General features: G+C 42.9%; 1 protein-coding gene across 4 annotated transcripts in view; it reads right to left on the bottom strand.

The window, feature by feature from the left end:
- The window catches only part of LOC140427060 (gamma-aminobutyric acid receptor subunit alpha-6-like), a 131,929-nt gene that overhangs the window by 75,112 nt on the left and 41,152 nt on the right, over window positions 1-15,665 (bottom strand). For 2 of the 4 annotated variants that reach the window (XM_072512522.1, XM_072512523.1), the window contains exon 9: window positions 711-7,833. The exons of the other annotated variants lie outside the window; for them this stretch is intronic. In XM_072512522.1, coding sequence (XP_072368623.1) covers window positions 7,552-7,833 — 282 coding nt within the window. In that variant the 3' untranslated portion in view covers window positions 711-7,551. Of the gene's footprint in view, window positions 1-710; window positions 7,834-15,665 lie in introns of those variants that run through there. 4 annotated transcript variants of the gene reach the window in all.

Genomic DNA, 15,665 nt, shown 5'->3' with positions numbered 1-15,665 from the left:
TGAGCAGTCCAAAACATCTGAAGCGTATCTTCAGAAGCCCTGTGGTCGGCTCTGTAAGGGGGCATGTGGAGCTGTGAACAGCATTGTACCGCTCCTCAGCACAAATGTGAGGGTGACTCACTGGTGTCATCAGCCAGTGTTTAAGTGGAAACCCTTTACCCCCAAGCAGCCATCCTCGCAGACGGTCTGGCCCCTCAGAAATCCCAAGCACCTAGGAATGACTCAGGATAGGATTCATGGGAACTCCAGGATAGCATGTACACATGCTCAGGATGTGTCTCCGATGATCACACATCAGTTGCACATTGATGCGATGGTAGCCTTTACAGTTTATAAGCAATAGGGGTTGCTGCCATGGAGCCAGTTTCACCACAGAGTGAAGTCGATTGCACCCTGCAGTCTTGGGAATCTTGAGGTGGCGGCGAAACCGGTGAATCTTACAGCCTTCTATATTCAGCCCTTCAACACTCCGAGACACACATTTGAATCAACACCCCGTATACCTCACACAGTGTAACCAGCCTCTCTCCCCCACCAGCCACTATAATAATAATCTTTATTACTGTCACAAGTAGGCTTACATTAACACTGCAATGAAGTTACTGTGAAAATACCCAAGTCGCGCCCCTCCCCACCCACACATATGCACAACAGTGTAATCAGCCCCTTCCTCAATGAAAAAAGGAATATTTGTTCTAAAGCTACTTTATTACCAGCAAACAGTAAAGAAAGTGATTAAAAATGAGTAGACACAACAAATGCCCGAACCTTAAGACATCCTCAATAAGACAAATGGAATTATAGATTTATTTTAAATCAAAGGAACATACCAAACATACAATGTCACAATATTCTCAACAACTTGAAATTTATCACCACAGCATTTCCCTGCAATTTTTAAAAACAAAGTATTTTGAAGGTAAACAGAATCAAATTACAAGTAATTCCAATTCAGAAGTTATTGCACATTTCCACAATGGATGAAAATAAATTGCAAAGCTTTGTATTATTAGCACACTGGAAAATGAGCATCCAAATACTTTGTACAGTTTCCCATTACTTACTACTTGCGCAATTATATAAAATGGGGAATTTTTTTGTATTCTATGTATTGATTTAGGTTGTTATATAAAGAAGTCCCACTATTAACATCTTCCTTCAAAAAAAAAATCAACGGCGACATAGAATTATGATTAGGGGTATATGATTTTCACAGAATACGATTTTTGCCAAAGTCCCTGAAGCCCACGACATAGAATTTTTTTTTTTACAGTGCAGAAGTAGGCCATTCGGCCCATCGAGTCTGCACCGGCTCTTGGAAAGAGCACCCTACCCAAGGTCCACACCGCCACCCTATCCCCATAATCCAGTAACCCCACCCAACACTAAGGGCAATTTTGGACACTAAGGGCAATTTATCATGGCCAATCCACCTAACCTGCACATCTTTGGACTGTAGGAGGAAACCGGAGCACCCGGAGGAAACCCACGCACACACGGGGGAGGATGTGCAGACTCCGCACAGACAGTGACCCAAGCCGGAATCAAACCTGGGACCCTGGAGCTGTGAAGCAATTGTGCTATCCACAATGCTACCGTGCTGCCCAATAAGGGACATAAGGGAGACTGGATGATTTGCACTGATTTATTTTACTTAAATTCTGGGAGATTTCTGCATAAATAATTGTGACTTCCTAACATTACAGTGCTTCAGGGATTGGGTGGAAACAAATAAGCTCCACAAAAAATTGTTATCCGAATTGATAATAATTGGAATATAGCTTTGGTTCTCAAACTGTTTATTTTAAGTTTTGTGCAATTCATAAGTTCCAATAATGCCACTAGTATATTGAGGGATTTATTATTTCTAACAGAGGAACAGAGCAGAATTAACATCACTTGATAGCATCCTTAACTCACGAGTACTTCAGATATGTGCATGGTGATTCAGTTTCCACAGATCAGCAGAATTAGTAGTTCCTCCATATTGTTCCCTAGGTGATGGCATTAGCTCTTATTGTTTAAATAAAACAGAAATGACATAAAAGTCACTCTTGATTATTTTAACAGGTTTAGATTTCATGTTACCTCTGATGATGAGGCAATTCTAGACAAGCAGAAATTCCTTAATATGTAGTCCGAATGACACAACGCAGGTTTATTCAAAATTTACCACATTTTCTGCTGACTCACACTCCTCTCGACTTACAATCGGCAAGTAGCCATGGGCAGTTCATTCTCACATGCCAACAACCAGTCACCTGTTTCTTTACATCCGTTTTGGACAGGCAGTAGGGTTTATTAAGTACCAGGAACATAGGGACTTGGACTTAGGGGTAGAAGTGGGCCATTTGGCCCTTCGAGTCTGCTTTGTCAATCAATACAATCATGACTGATCTAGTTGTGGTCTCAGCTCCACTTTCCTGTCACCCCCCTCGACTCCTTTTCTATCAAAAATCTATCGAACAAATGTATTTAGCAGGAGTCTGAGCTTGTGTTTCAAATTACTGACATGTTTTACTGGGGGTGGGTTGTCTCCCATTCCATTCTCAGTTAAGAATGCCCGAATGAAACTGCAAACTCAATAGTCGAAAAATTCCTGTGAATCGATGTAGAGATCCATCATTAGCTAGGCTTGTCCTTTTCTATTTAATCTCCAGGATATTTTGCGCATTATATTGCTGGAAGTGTGTGAGATGGAAATGGTGTCATACTCTCTGCTAAGCATCTGGGATCTGAGTGAGAACTGCTTATCTTGTTGACCAATGAAATTGAAGGATTGTGGAGTGAACTGTGCAAGGAATTGTAATTCAGAATTTTGTGTTCAGCATCAGGAAAATAAATGATTGTTTTTAATAAATCCAATATGTAAATCAGGAGAAGTTTATTTACTGAACGAGTTGTTAGGGTGGGATACTTGCTCTAAGAAAACGTGGTTGAGGCAAATATGTTTCTAAAGGAAATCAGATAAGAACATGAGAGAAAAGGGAGATGAAATGCTCAGATTCAGTAGATTTGATTGGATGCTGCTCATGTGAAGCATAAACACAAGCACAAACAGCTTGAGCTATGTTATCTTTTTAATAAGAGGTAAAGAAAAGAGCAAGAACAATAATTTATTAAAAGAAAATCTTCGACAACAATCAAAAGCTGAAGGATTGAGACTCTACACTTGTAATAGTTCATTTTCAGTCTCAGAGCATTTGGCTGGAAATAATTGAAACCTAACATATGATTAAAAGTAATGGATTTGAAATGATGTGACTTAGTTATGTGTGGCAAGTTCAGTTACAGTGCAGGCACAGGAACCTTCATATCGTTCAATAAGGAGATGGACTGTGAGATGCCATTTACACAAAGCTAACTGTTGAGCAACAAATCTCCAACAGCCACCACCCAATCTTCTCACTTAATCAGGCACCTTCCTTCGCCTGGATTTGCTGCAGCATTTACACTAAATAACGGCAAACACTATTAGCCTCACCATTATTTTGATATCATTTTATGGGCCATTATAATGTTCATTTGCAATAGAAATTCAAACCATGAAATGAATTGTTTTGTTTTGTAAAGTTGACCTTGTACTTGCTGCTGCCTTCAATATGTGTGGGAGAAGGACAATATTTATGTGGTTACTGTATTAATCTAAGATATTAACCAATAGATTTTCTCCATCACCTATCTACTTGTTCTTAAGCATTGAATTGCCTGCTCTGCTGGCAGTATAAATTCTCTGGTTTGCATATCCCTTCCATGGGAATTCATTTCAAGATCTATACTAGCTTTTATCTAGTATAATATACATCTGTGGAAGTTAAGGCACATAGTAACAAAACATGAATGAGTTATCAGCTTTTGTCTGCCATGTACGTACACTGCTGGAGCTGAACATTGAGAAATAAATACTACCACATCTTAACGAATCATTAGCTTTCATCTAATGTGTACCATGTGTTGAAATATTAAGATTCTTTGCTTATGTATATTATTTACGAATACATTTTCAGGTTAGGAAAACACAAAAATAAACACTTTTATGAAAACACTGCTCCAGATGTCACTATGCACATGCCAAAGAGCAAAGAGAGCTCATGTAATAAGTTAATCTGGAAAATATTTTCAGCAAAATATATAGCATTTTAACTCTACAAAGAAAAACACTTCCGCGCATAAAAGCAAGGTCGTCTGGAAAAACGAAAAGGATAATGCATGCAAAATTTACCAGCAGCGTTGGATGTAATTTTGAGTAAGTATTACATGAATAGAAAGATTGGGCACATTCAAATATTATAATATACTAGATAAAAAGATTGTGTTATTTGGTAGTGCTACCGAGAAATTGTTGATATCAACTTGCCAATTCTTTCACTTTCAGTTAATTATATAAAAGTGCCATTGTTAAATCGCCTGAGAAGAAATTTCCCAATATGACAACTCAAAGACAACTCTCTAATTGGTAAGCAACATCAATATATTTTCTGTCTCAATTTCTAATACCTCATGTGCTACTTTATGACCTGGCCTAGTTCTCTACTAAGCTCTTCTATCTTTCCATCAATATCTTTTTCTTAAGGACCTATTTCCCTTCAGAATTAAAATTCAAGTTCAAAGCTCAGGTCTTTGGGTAATTGAGATAATAATAAAGTCAAAATTTTAAATAAACCATTAAAAAAAAAGAAATATTATCAAAGTAGTATATTTGAAACATTTTCCAGTGCTAATTTGTATTATATACAGCCTCAAACATTTGTTTTATATCACTTTTAATCGTTTAGCTAATTGAATAAAACAAATTATTAGAAGTATTCACCATGATGGGAAATCAATAAAACAATTTTACATGCAGAAGTGAATAACATTGTATTATTTACACAAGTATGTAGTTGTTCCATGTTAGGTCTCAATTTAATAGGTGAATGATATTCCCAGTGGACTCCACCATTTCTGTCAGGGACAGGCATTACATATTGATGTTGGTGTTGCTGCTTTGGGCTACTTACCAGATTTTCTTTTACTTCATATTAATCTGTGAAATTCATTCATCCCATTAGTGCAACTGACAAAAAAAAGGGACTTTGCCGCTATAACATACTGTCGAGAAAATCTCATTTATCCCAAAGTCATCATTTTGATGCATTAAAAAGGAATTGAAAGTAGTGAGTTGTATTTTGATTTTGTTGAAGAAAAACTTGCCCTTAATTATTTGTAGGGAAAACTAGTCGGTATAAAGCTGTTCCCACTAGAGCAGTTTCACGTACACTAAGCCATACGGACACAAATGGTCATCCCTTCAGAAAACGATCAATAGGAATTTTGGCTGGAATGTGCTGCTGAGGACAACATTCTGAAAGAAGCAGAATATTATTGCAATCTGCCACCTAAGATTCTTCATTTTAATTGTTAGTGTGCATTGCCAACTCATTCACTCCATTAGGAGATGCTGTCTGCTTTCCCGTTCACAGCAAAATCATTTCAATTTTTTACAGAAAGAAATATAATTTGTTGCACATATGAGCATTAAGAGCTCATATGTGATGCTAAATTTCTACAGCCCATTTGGTCAGGCCATATTTAGAACATGGTGCCGGAAACTCCATTATAATTGTATCCTGGACCTCTAGAAATTACAGCGGAGATTTACTAGGACTATGCAAAAATGTAAGGATATAGTTAGAAAGGAGGCTAAAATATATTGAGGCTTTTTGCACTGAAACAGAAATAATTTAAAGGGAAATCTATTGGAGTGTTTCAATGTTATGAAAAGATTTCAGGGAGTGAATAGTAAAAGATCACAACCAATAGTTGGTGGACTCTGACAGAATCCTGGGGTGTCACTATATTTTTTTATCATTTAAGTTGTGAATGTAATTCAACTTCATTTCACTGGGTAGGATTTTTCATTGCATGGAGACATGTCTGTATATTTTATTCCAATACTGGCAGTAGCTGCCATAATCTAATATTGCAATGGCTCTGTCGCTGACACTTATTATTTTCTAATGATGCGGAGCAGACAGAACATGGTGCAATTCGTAAAGTAAGTTTATTGGGGCTCATCCCTCCTCCCATTAAATATTAAAGCTAGAGTTCAGCTTCATCGAGGATGACACTTAAACTGTTTTCTAATCTGTCAATGAGGGTGAAATTATTCTTCGGCAAGTGTGAAATGACCAATAGTAAATTGGTAGCCAGCTTTACTCTGCCTTATTTTCCATGAAAGTAATTTGAAAGGAGAATCAGGTGGAGTGTAAAATGGGATGTTGTTTCAGTGTTGTGCTGACAAATCAAGAAAAGTGTTTCCCCTCATTCTCTTTTGTAAAAAGGTAAATATCCTGGCAAGAAAGCTAATTCTAGCTGACCTCATCTCTAGGTTAGTAAGTAACAATCTGTGTAACGTGTTCCCATCTTCTTTAATTTCCTGGAGGGATATGAGTAATGACAGGTTAACTCGCAATAAAATAAATTCCTGAAGATATTCAGACAAAATTTCAAGGCAATAGCCTACTGTAACAGTGTACATTATTCAAATCTTACTGGTTGAATTCAATTTTTTTGTGGTGCCCACTTATTTCATATCACATAGCACTGTAGCAGTGAAGCAAGAAAAAAATGATGCCATTCAGTGGAAGTTCTATGACAGGAGAGAGCAAACTGAAGTAAAAGAAATTCAGTAGGTTGGCGGCAATAAATTCTGAACCAATGTCAAGTTCATTGAGTCCTTCAAGTCATGTCAATGATGGTGTCACCATTCATTTGTTAAGCAATTATGTTGTTTAAAACATCAGGTTTTAAAGGTTGATCATGTTTCAGCTGTGACTAATTTTCATAATGAAGTCCGTATGGTGAAGATGCCTCACAAATAAATTGTTATTCCCTCTTCAAGACTGGGTGCCACTACTGCAATGTAAAATTTGGATTTCTTTTTCTAAAAAAATATATTATTTTACATAACTTTTTTTCACCAAATTAAAACTGTGAACAAATAATGTCTTCAATAAAAATAAAATGTTATAATATATTGCAGTACTTTACTTAAACCCACAGTGAGCACACAAAATAAATCTTCTCCAAAATCTTTCAGCACTGAAGCTAAAAAAAAGCTAATAATATGTTACAAGGTTCCAATCCATACAACCCACAGTATTTCCCGGTATACAAGAGTCAAATCAAAACTTGTTCTGATTATAGATTGAATCATATGGTATACTCATATAACATTCCATCCGGGCAAGAATCTGGAATGCGAAAACTTAATTGAGTTCAGTCCTTCACATGAGAAATTGTGCACTTTACCCTGTCAAATTGTATTGTTGTCACTCTGGTTCATTCTTTCTTCAGTGGATATTTTCAATGTTTAAGTATTATAAAGAATAAAAGATCTGTCTGGTATTTCAATACATGAACATGTTTTGCCTCGGAGACATTATATTGATATTTGAACCCATCACTGTGTGGCTATCTTGTAACAAACTCTGCAATATCCATTACTTTTGCATATATACAAATACAATACTGTTAGTTTCACATCCATGTAACATATGGCATAGAAAGTTACATATTACTTCCCATTTCCATTGTGTCTTTTGAAAGGTACACTATCCAGTACACCAGATTAAATGCTCCAAATGATAATGGGAAAAGGATCCTGGCATACTGGTCTATCTTGCTTGTGCCAGTATCAGGTGGTGGTTGAGCAGATGGAGAGAGGTCAGGAGGGGAACACATAACTGATGGCACATTGCTGTTAGTATCTGGTTCTACGTTGGCTGCTGACTCTTTCTGAGATGCCAAGGAATTAAATCTTTTCTTTAAGTTGGAATTAGAATCAGAATGCTACAAAATAAAAAGAAAAACTTCTTGTAGAAAATATAATGAATTCATCAACTTTTCTGGTAAAGTTACTGTGCTCTGGTTTCAAGATTTGTATCCTTTCCTGGAACTGAAATTAAACGTGGTCAAACATATTTAATCCAAATTACACAAATAATCTACTCATTAGATGCACTCAATTTCTAAACAATTTGCAAGAAGCTCGGATGGGAGTATAAAATCAATCCCACGAGGCTGGGTTAGCATATTGTTAAAGGGCCAGGTCACTGTAATCGCATACTTGCAGTCTGCCTGTTGTGCAGCTCACGTGAACTCTCAACAAAAAAAAATTATACAGGGTATCTAATCCATTCATTCAAATCAAGCCTCTTTAATTGCTATGCACTGTTGATAATACAAAATAAATGCACTCCACTGACACCCACAAATGAACATCTACAAATACACACAACTCGCTGAGCTATACAGCACAAATGCAGAAGCACAGAGGCATGTGCAGATGAACGCCAAATAATGTACGTTGCACATAATGTAAGTAACGGATGTGCAAAACATCATTACCATAATTGTAAAGAACCATACATAAACACACATACAAATAAACACATGCTACAGATTTTGTGGAGGTACAAGGATTAATTGTTTCACTATTTCCATTTAATTCAGTAAAATAAATTTAAACCTTTAGGAATGCGATTGTGATTTGTTTCATACTTCTAATCGATATTAAAAGATAAAAGAGGAAATTAGTCCAATAAAATGGAATGGCCAGTAACTTCCGAGTTCTCTGACATCATAACTAGGGCATCCCTAGGTAAGGATTGCATGGCAATTGGCCAGAAAGTTCAAACTTCATTGGGCAATTGCCCAATTGCCCTGTAATGGAAACTATCCAAAAGTGCAATGGAAAATGTAACCTTCGGATGGTTCTGACTGTCTGACCACAATAGTTACCCTGGAAAAGTTAGAAGTAAATCCACTTCTAACTCCCGTGTAACCCCTGCATTCATGGTGCAGACCCGGCCCCGTTTCCCTCTGATACAACTCTCACTGATCATCATTTTATGAAGGATAACAGGAAAGGTGTACACTGGAAGCATGCAGACAGCACAGATCATGATGTCAGCATAGAACAAAGATTTGACACCAAATCTACCATTTTGGATCCTTCAGATTCTATTAGAACTCACTCTTAAACATGCACAGCTGCCTCTGCCCAGAACCACACCCATCCCACTGCCCATATCCACGAGTATTATTCAATGTTTTTGGCTTTCTATGCAGTAAAACTGTAATGTCAGTGGAAGCAATCTTAGAATAATTTATAGCATACTCGGCTTATCAAGTCCATGCTTGTTTTACATGGGACAATCTCAGTCAGTCCCATTTCCCCGCTAAATCGCCATAGTCCTCCAAGTTTATATTCCTCAAATGCCTTTCCAATTTCCTTTTGAAATCATTGTTTAATGCCTATTCAATTGCCCTCACAGCTACCTGCTAGTAAGCCTGCAGAACTTGGGTGCAATCTAACTGCCTCGCCGTGCCTGACTCGCAACGTGACGAGGCCAGTAATTCTCTTGAGAGGCTTCTCACGAGATTTACGATGCTCATTATGCCTCGTGAGATCTAACGAGACGCCGCGATCTGGATCCCGATCCCAATGTGCAGTTAAGCTCACATATGTTCACACTGGAGTTACCCATGGCATGGGACTTAATGCCCTCACCTTGGCGACCCCAACCAGGTGCCGTTTAACACTGATTTCCACAAATATGGACCAGGCGTACCAGCACGTGTGGGGGGGGGGGGGGGGGTCTCCCGGGTGATCAGAGACCTCCCGGTGGTCGGGTTCTGGGAAGAGTGGTACCCTGGCACTCTCGATGCCACTCGGACACAGTGGCACTGCCACCCTGGCACTGCCATGGTGGCACCCAGGTGACACTGCCATGACGGCAGGGGAACTGCCAGGGTGCCAGGTCGACAGTGCCAAGGTGCCCAGGTGGCATCTTGCCCATGCCAGGGATCGGGCCTGGCTACCCATGCCCTTATGAGGCAGGGTGTTTGAGGACCCCTCCTAATTGGCAAATTGGGAGGGGTCCAAAGGACACGGTGGGGGGTCCAGATATTAGGGCACTATTTATAAATGGTGCCCCAATCTCTTCCTGCACTGGGGAGCTGAGCTCGTCAGTGCAGGAAATGAGCCTAGGAGGGCCTTAGTGGGGCCTTCCTCAACGAGGCCCAAAGTGAAGCAGAGTCCCATTTAATAGCGGGGTCATTCTCAGGACTGAAAGCACTGGGAAATACCCCGCTAAACACGCCCGAAACGTGACTTTGTTTCATTTCCATTTTATCGCCCCCCACATTTCTGCACTCCTGGGAGTGTGTTTCTAAAAAACTGAAATAAATACCTGCAACTATTATATTCTATGCAGCAAGATATTACGACAGGGGAGAATCTTCCAGTAGCAGTGAGGTTGTTGGCGGCGGGTCCAGAAGTGAGCACCTTTTCTGCTCGGGACTTGGATGGATGGCCTTGCAAGACCACACAGTAGCCAGCTAGTTAGCTATGCATGGTCGAAGAGTGAAACAAATCATGAGATGGAGGTGGGCACAAAATCGGTGCCATTACTGTTATCTCACAGGGTTTGCAATCCGGGGTGAGGTTTGCAAACAAGGAAGGTGGATCGACCTTAAGGGTCGTGAGGCCGCATACGGTGCGGGGGGGTAGGGGTCTGCCGAATTTTAAAGTTCAGCTTTGGAGGTGGCACTGGAAGTCCAGGCTGAGTAACAGGGCAGCGCAGAGGTGGAGGAGGACGTAGAACCGGAAGTTGCTAAACTCTACACCCTGGACGGTGAGGGTCGCGATGCAGTAACCCCGGATTTCCACGGAAGGGGATCCGGAGGCCGGAGGCGAGGGAGCAGCGCCTTACCGTAGTGGGGTGGATGAAGCTTTCCAAGCTTCCGGAGTCAAAAAGACAGGAAGTCTTGTGCCCATCGATTTTCACCGTCGTCGTTGCGGTTGCGAGGTTGTGGGGTCGGGACTGGTCAAGGGTGATCGAGGCGAGCTGCGGCTGATGCCAGGAGGCCCCGGGTGGCAGGCGATGAGTGACCAGATGAGCTTCCTGACGAGCAGGAGTCCCGAGGAGCCGTCCAAAATGGCGCCGAAGATGGCGGCGCCCATGGCGGGCAGCATTAAAGATTGCGGTGCCCACGGGCCGCACGTGGCCTACAGAGAAGAAGATGGCGACACCCATGGGCTGCACAGAGGGGGGGGGGTGTAGGAACGCTGGGCCTAGAAACAGCGGCGACCGACCGGGCCTGGCACACAGCAACAAAATTTACCTTCTTTCCGCAGCCGTTGCAGGTTGCGCTCCGCGCCGAGCAGTGCCGCTGGGGGTGTTTGTTCTGCCCGCAGAAGTAGCATTTGGGCCCCCCGGGGTTGGCTGGCTAACCGCGTGGTGCAGGCTTGCGGTGGGCTGGGGTCGGTAGTTGATGGGGCCCACGATGCCCATGAGGGTGCTGTGCGGTCGGGGGCGTACGACTGGACGTTACGGAAGGCCACTGTTAACGAGTTCGCAAGCTGCCTGGTTCCCGCAAGATCAAGCGTACCCCACTCCAATAGGCGCTGGCGGATGTACACCGACCCCATGCCCGTAACAAAAGCGTCTCTGATTAAAAGTTCTGTGTGCTGGATTGCCAAAACTGCCTGGCAGTCACAGTTCCTCGCCAGGATGTGCAGGGTATGCCAGAAATCGTCTAGGGACTCACCGGGGAGTTGCCGTCTCGTTGACAGGAGGTGCCTGGCGTACAGTTTATTGACCGGCCGAACGTAATGTCCTTTCAGGAGCTCCATTGCTTCAGCGTAAGTGGGCGCATCCCGGATGAGAGGAAAAATGTCAGGGCTCACCCATTAATAAAGGACCTGGAGCTTCTCTGCGTCCGAGGGTTCTTCAGCTGATGTTCGGAGGTAGCTTTCGAAGCAGGCTAGCCAGTGGTCAAAAGCGGTTGTAGCATTGGCTGCTTGAGGGCTCAGCTGAAGGCGATCAGGCTTGATGCGAAGTTCCATCGTTTTATAATCTTTGCTCAATAAATTGAGGCACTATCAATTACTACAAAGACGAGAGTAGTGAACAATCGAGGCTTTCCTTGAGCAAAAATGTGTGGCCTCCTGTAGCTGCTACCAGAATGGGAGCAGCACCGGCGAGCACACACATTTATACGCCGCCTACTGGGCGGAGCCAGCAGGCAGGGATTTACCCATGAACTTCCAGTACAGGAGTCTTACCGTACTACATCTAATATACATCTAATACAGTTAATGGTGACTACCACAACAGTGCTTTGCTTCCTGAAGTCAATGACCAGCTTTTTAGTTTTGCTGGCATTGAGGGAGAGATTGTTGTCGTTACACTACTCCGCTACATTCTTGATCTCCCTCCTGTATTCTGACTCACCAATGTTTGAGATCGGACCCACTATGGTCATGTCATCAATGTTGAGGGTCAGCTTATAATCACTGCATAGGCATATGGTTTTGTCAAGTTTTAGTACCAGGACTACCGGCAAATCCCAATCAGAAAGCCGTACTGACCAGATAATACTAAGGCCTTCTAGTCAGCTGAGTTCATCCTCGACTTTCACAAGCAACATATAGGGGACCGGGCATGCCCGTAAGTACTTAGGCTAGGCCTCAGGGTCCACATATATTTTGGCCACAGGCCTTCCTGGAAGACTTCTAGGCACTGCCCCAAAACTTTGTGAAGTCCACCAGTGCCCACTTGGAAGATCTGTTGCCAATCCAGTCACGGCCCTATTATTAATGGGAACCTAACGGACTGCTGCCAGTAAGTAACTGGGGTCATCAGCATGCCTGCTATGGCTAGGGGTTCCCCCGTATTAGCCTTGCCTTGGTGTCCCACAAACTCAACCTGACCGAGAGCCAAAGAAGTAATTTCAACGTTAACTTGATTGTCACCTTGCCGGTTACCGCCACCCACATTCACGACTGGAGGCAAAAAGATTCCATATTGGCGAAAGTTTGTCACATTGTCTTATATGGGGGCCTGCAGGGGAAATTGCCCGAAGAACCACGGGCCTCTGAAGCCAAAGCGCAGGAGCTCAGCGTGTCCCACCAGAGGAACCGTCTTCCAGCCACGTCGCACATGGGGATCTGGGGGCATGGTCCCCGACACCAAGATACAAGTGATGGGAGACTCCGACTTGAAGAGGAAGACCCCGGCGTCCAAGGTTTCCAATGACGATATGGCCAGCGATCAATTGCCAATGGTACCCCCAGACGGTCATCGAGGAAACGACAATCCCCGCAAGCTATACAACCCCCGACACAGGGAGGATCCCATAGGACTGGAAAGTGGCTAATGTAACACCGGTGTTTAAGAAGGGAGGGAGGGAGGCAGAAGATGGGAAATTATAGTTAGCCTGACTTCAGTCATTGGTAAGACTTTAGAGTCCATTATTAAATAGGAAATCGCGGAGTACTTGAAAGTGCATGATAAAATAGGACTGAGACAGCACGGCTTCAAGGGGAGGTCATGTCTGACAAATCTGTTAGAGTTCTTTGAGGAAGTAACAAGGAAGTTAGACAAAGGAGAACCAATGGACATGATTTATTTAGATTTCCAGAAGGCATTTGACAAGGTGCCGCATAAGAGCTCTTGGTGTTAAAGGTAAGATCCTGACATGGATAGAGGATTGGCTGACTGGCAGAAGGCAGAGAGTGGGGATAAAGGGGTCTTTTTCAGGATGGCAGCTGGTGACGAGTGATGTGCCTCAGGGGTCGGTGCTGGGGCCACAACTTTTGACAATATACATTAATGATCTGGAAGAAGGAACTGAAGGCACTGTTGCTAAGTTTGCAGATGATACAAAGATATGTAGAGGGACAGGTAGTATTGAGGAAGCAGGCAGGCTGCAGAAGGACTTGGACAGGCTAGGAGAGTGGGCAAAAGAAGTGGCAGATAGAATACAATGTGGAAAAGTGTAAGTTTATGCACTTTGGAAGGAGAAATGGAGGCATGGACTATTTTCTAAATGGAAAAATGCTTAGGAAATCAGAAGCACAAAGGGACTTGAGAGTCCTTGTTCATGATTCTCTTAAGGTTCGCCTGCAGGTTCAATTGGCAGTTCGGAAGGTAAATGCAATGTTAGCATTCATGTCGAGAGGGCTAGAATACAGAACAAGGGATGTTTGTCTGAGGCTATATAAGGCTCTGGTCAGACCCCATTTGGAGTATCGTGAGCAGTTTTGGGCTCCTAAGGAAGGATGTGCTGGACTTGGAAAGGGTCCAGAGGAGGTTCACAAGAATGATCCCTGGAATGAAGAGCTTGTCGTATGAGGAGAGGTTGAGGACTCTGGATCTGTACCCGTTGGAGTTTAGAAGGATGAGGGGGGATCTTATTGAAACTTACAGGATACTGCGAGGCCTGGATAGAGTGGACGTGGAGAGGATGTTTTCACTGGGAGGAAAAAATAGAAGCAGAGGACACAATCTCAGGCTAAAGGGTCGATCCTTTAAAACAGAGATGAGGAGGAATTTCTTCAGCCAGAGGGTGGTGAATCTGTGGAACTCTTTGCCACAGAAGGCTGTGGAGGTCAAATCACTGAGTGTCTTTAAAACAGAGCTAGAAAGGTTCTTGATTAATAAGTGGATCAGTGGTTATGGGGAAAAGGCAGGAGAATGGGGGATGAGAAACCTCGAAGCCATGATTGAATGGCGGAGCAGACTCGATGGGCCGAGTGGCCAAATTCTGCTCCTATGTCTTATGGTCTTATGACCCATCCCCGCAGCCACTGGAGTTGTAGCCATAGGCAAAGAGGAACAGTCGCCCTCCTGCTCCACTTTCTTCAGAGGGACTTCTGGACTTTGAGGGGGGGGATGTAATAACTCCCAGGAGATCCATTTGGGACAACCCAATTAATCTCCCCATGAGCCTCGTGGAGTACCAGCTCCCCCGCTGAAAGTCGGCCCAGGCAGGAGCCGTGCTGCAGAGTAGTCCCGACTTAAGACTGGGACTGGTATTTGTAAATACTGTTGAAAATAAACCATTCTTTTGAATCCTTTCCGGACTCCTTCGTGAATACTAAAACATACCGACAAAGTTACCCCGATTTATCACTTTCTCCCTTATTCTGAATCATCTGATGATACTTCTTCATCATATGCCTGCTTTTCTTCTTGCCCTTCACTGTCAGGCTGTATTGACAGGCCAGGCAGCAGTTATTGTGTAGGGAGGATTAGTGCGAGGGAAGTGGCAGAACTGGAATAATTCATGTTAAATTGTGGGATTTTAGAAGGTGTATAGGGAGGGAACATGACACCATTCTGGCAGGTTTCGGCAACACTACTACCAGCAACCATTCATAGAATCCCTTCAGTGCAGAAGGAGGTCTTCAGCCCATCAAGTCTGCACCAGCCCTTGGAACGTTCACCCTACTTAAACCCACTTCTCCACTCTATCCCCGTAACCCCACCTAATCTTTTTTTTTGACACTAAGGAGAGATTTATCATGGCCAATCCACCTAACCTGCACATCTTTGGAATGTGGGAGGAAACCAGAGCACCCGGACAAAACCCACGCACACACGGGGAGAAAGTGCAAACTCCACACAGTCACCCGAGGCTGGAATTGAACCCGGGACCTTGGAGCTGTGAGGCACAGTGCTAATCACTGTGCCACCGTGCCGCCACACAGTGACTGTCTTCCCAATATTTCAAACCACCATTTCTGCCAAACGGCTCAGGAGATGTGCCTATTCTTCATGGTTCTCTTCTACCTTTTGCTACTTTAACCTGCAAGAGAGATTAAAAAGTGC

Source organism: Scyliorhinus torazame, chromosome 7 (genome assembly GCF_047496885.1).
Source record: "Scyliorhinus torazame isolate Kashiwa2021f chromosome 7, sScyTor2.1, whole genome shotgun sequence".
Classification (NCBI taxonomy): domain Eukaryota; kingdom Metazoa; phylum Chordata; class Chondrichthyes; order Carcharhiniformes; family Scyliorhinidae; genus Scyliorhinus; species Scyliorhinus torazame.
Note: the sequence above shows the minus strand (reverse complement) of the source record. Positions and strands in the feature narration are given on the sequence as shown.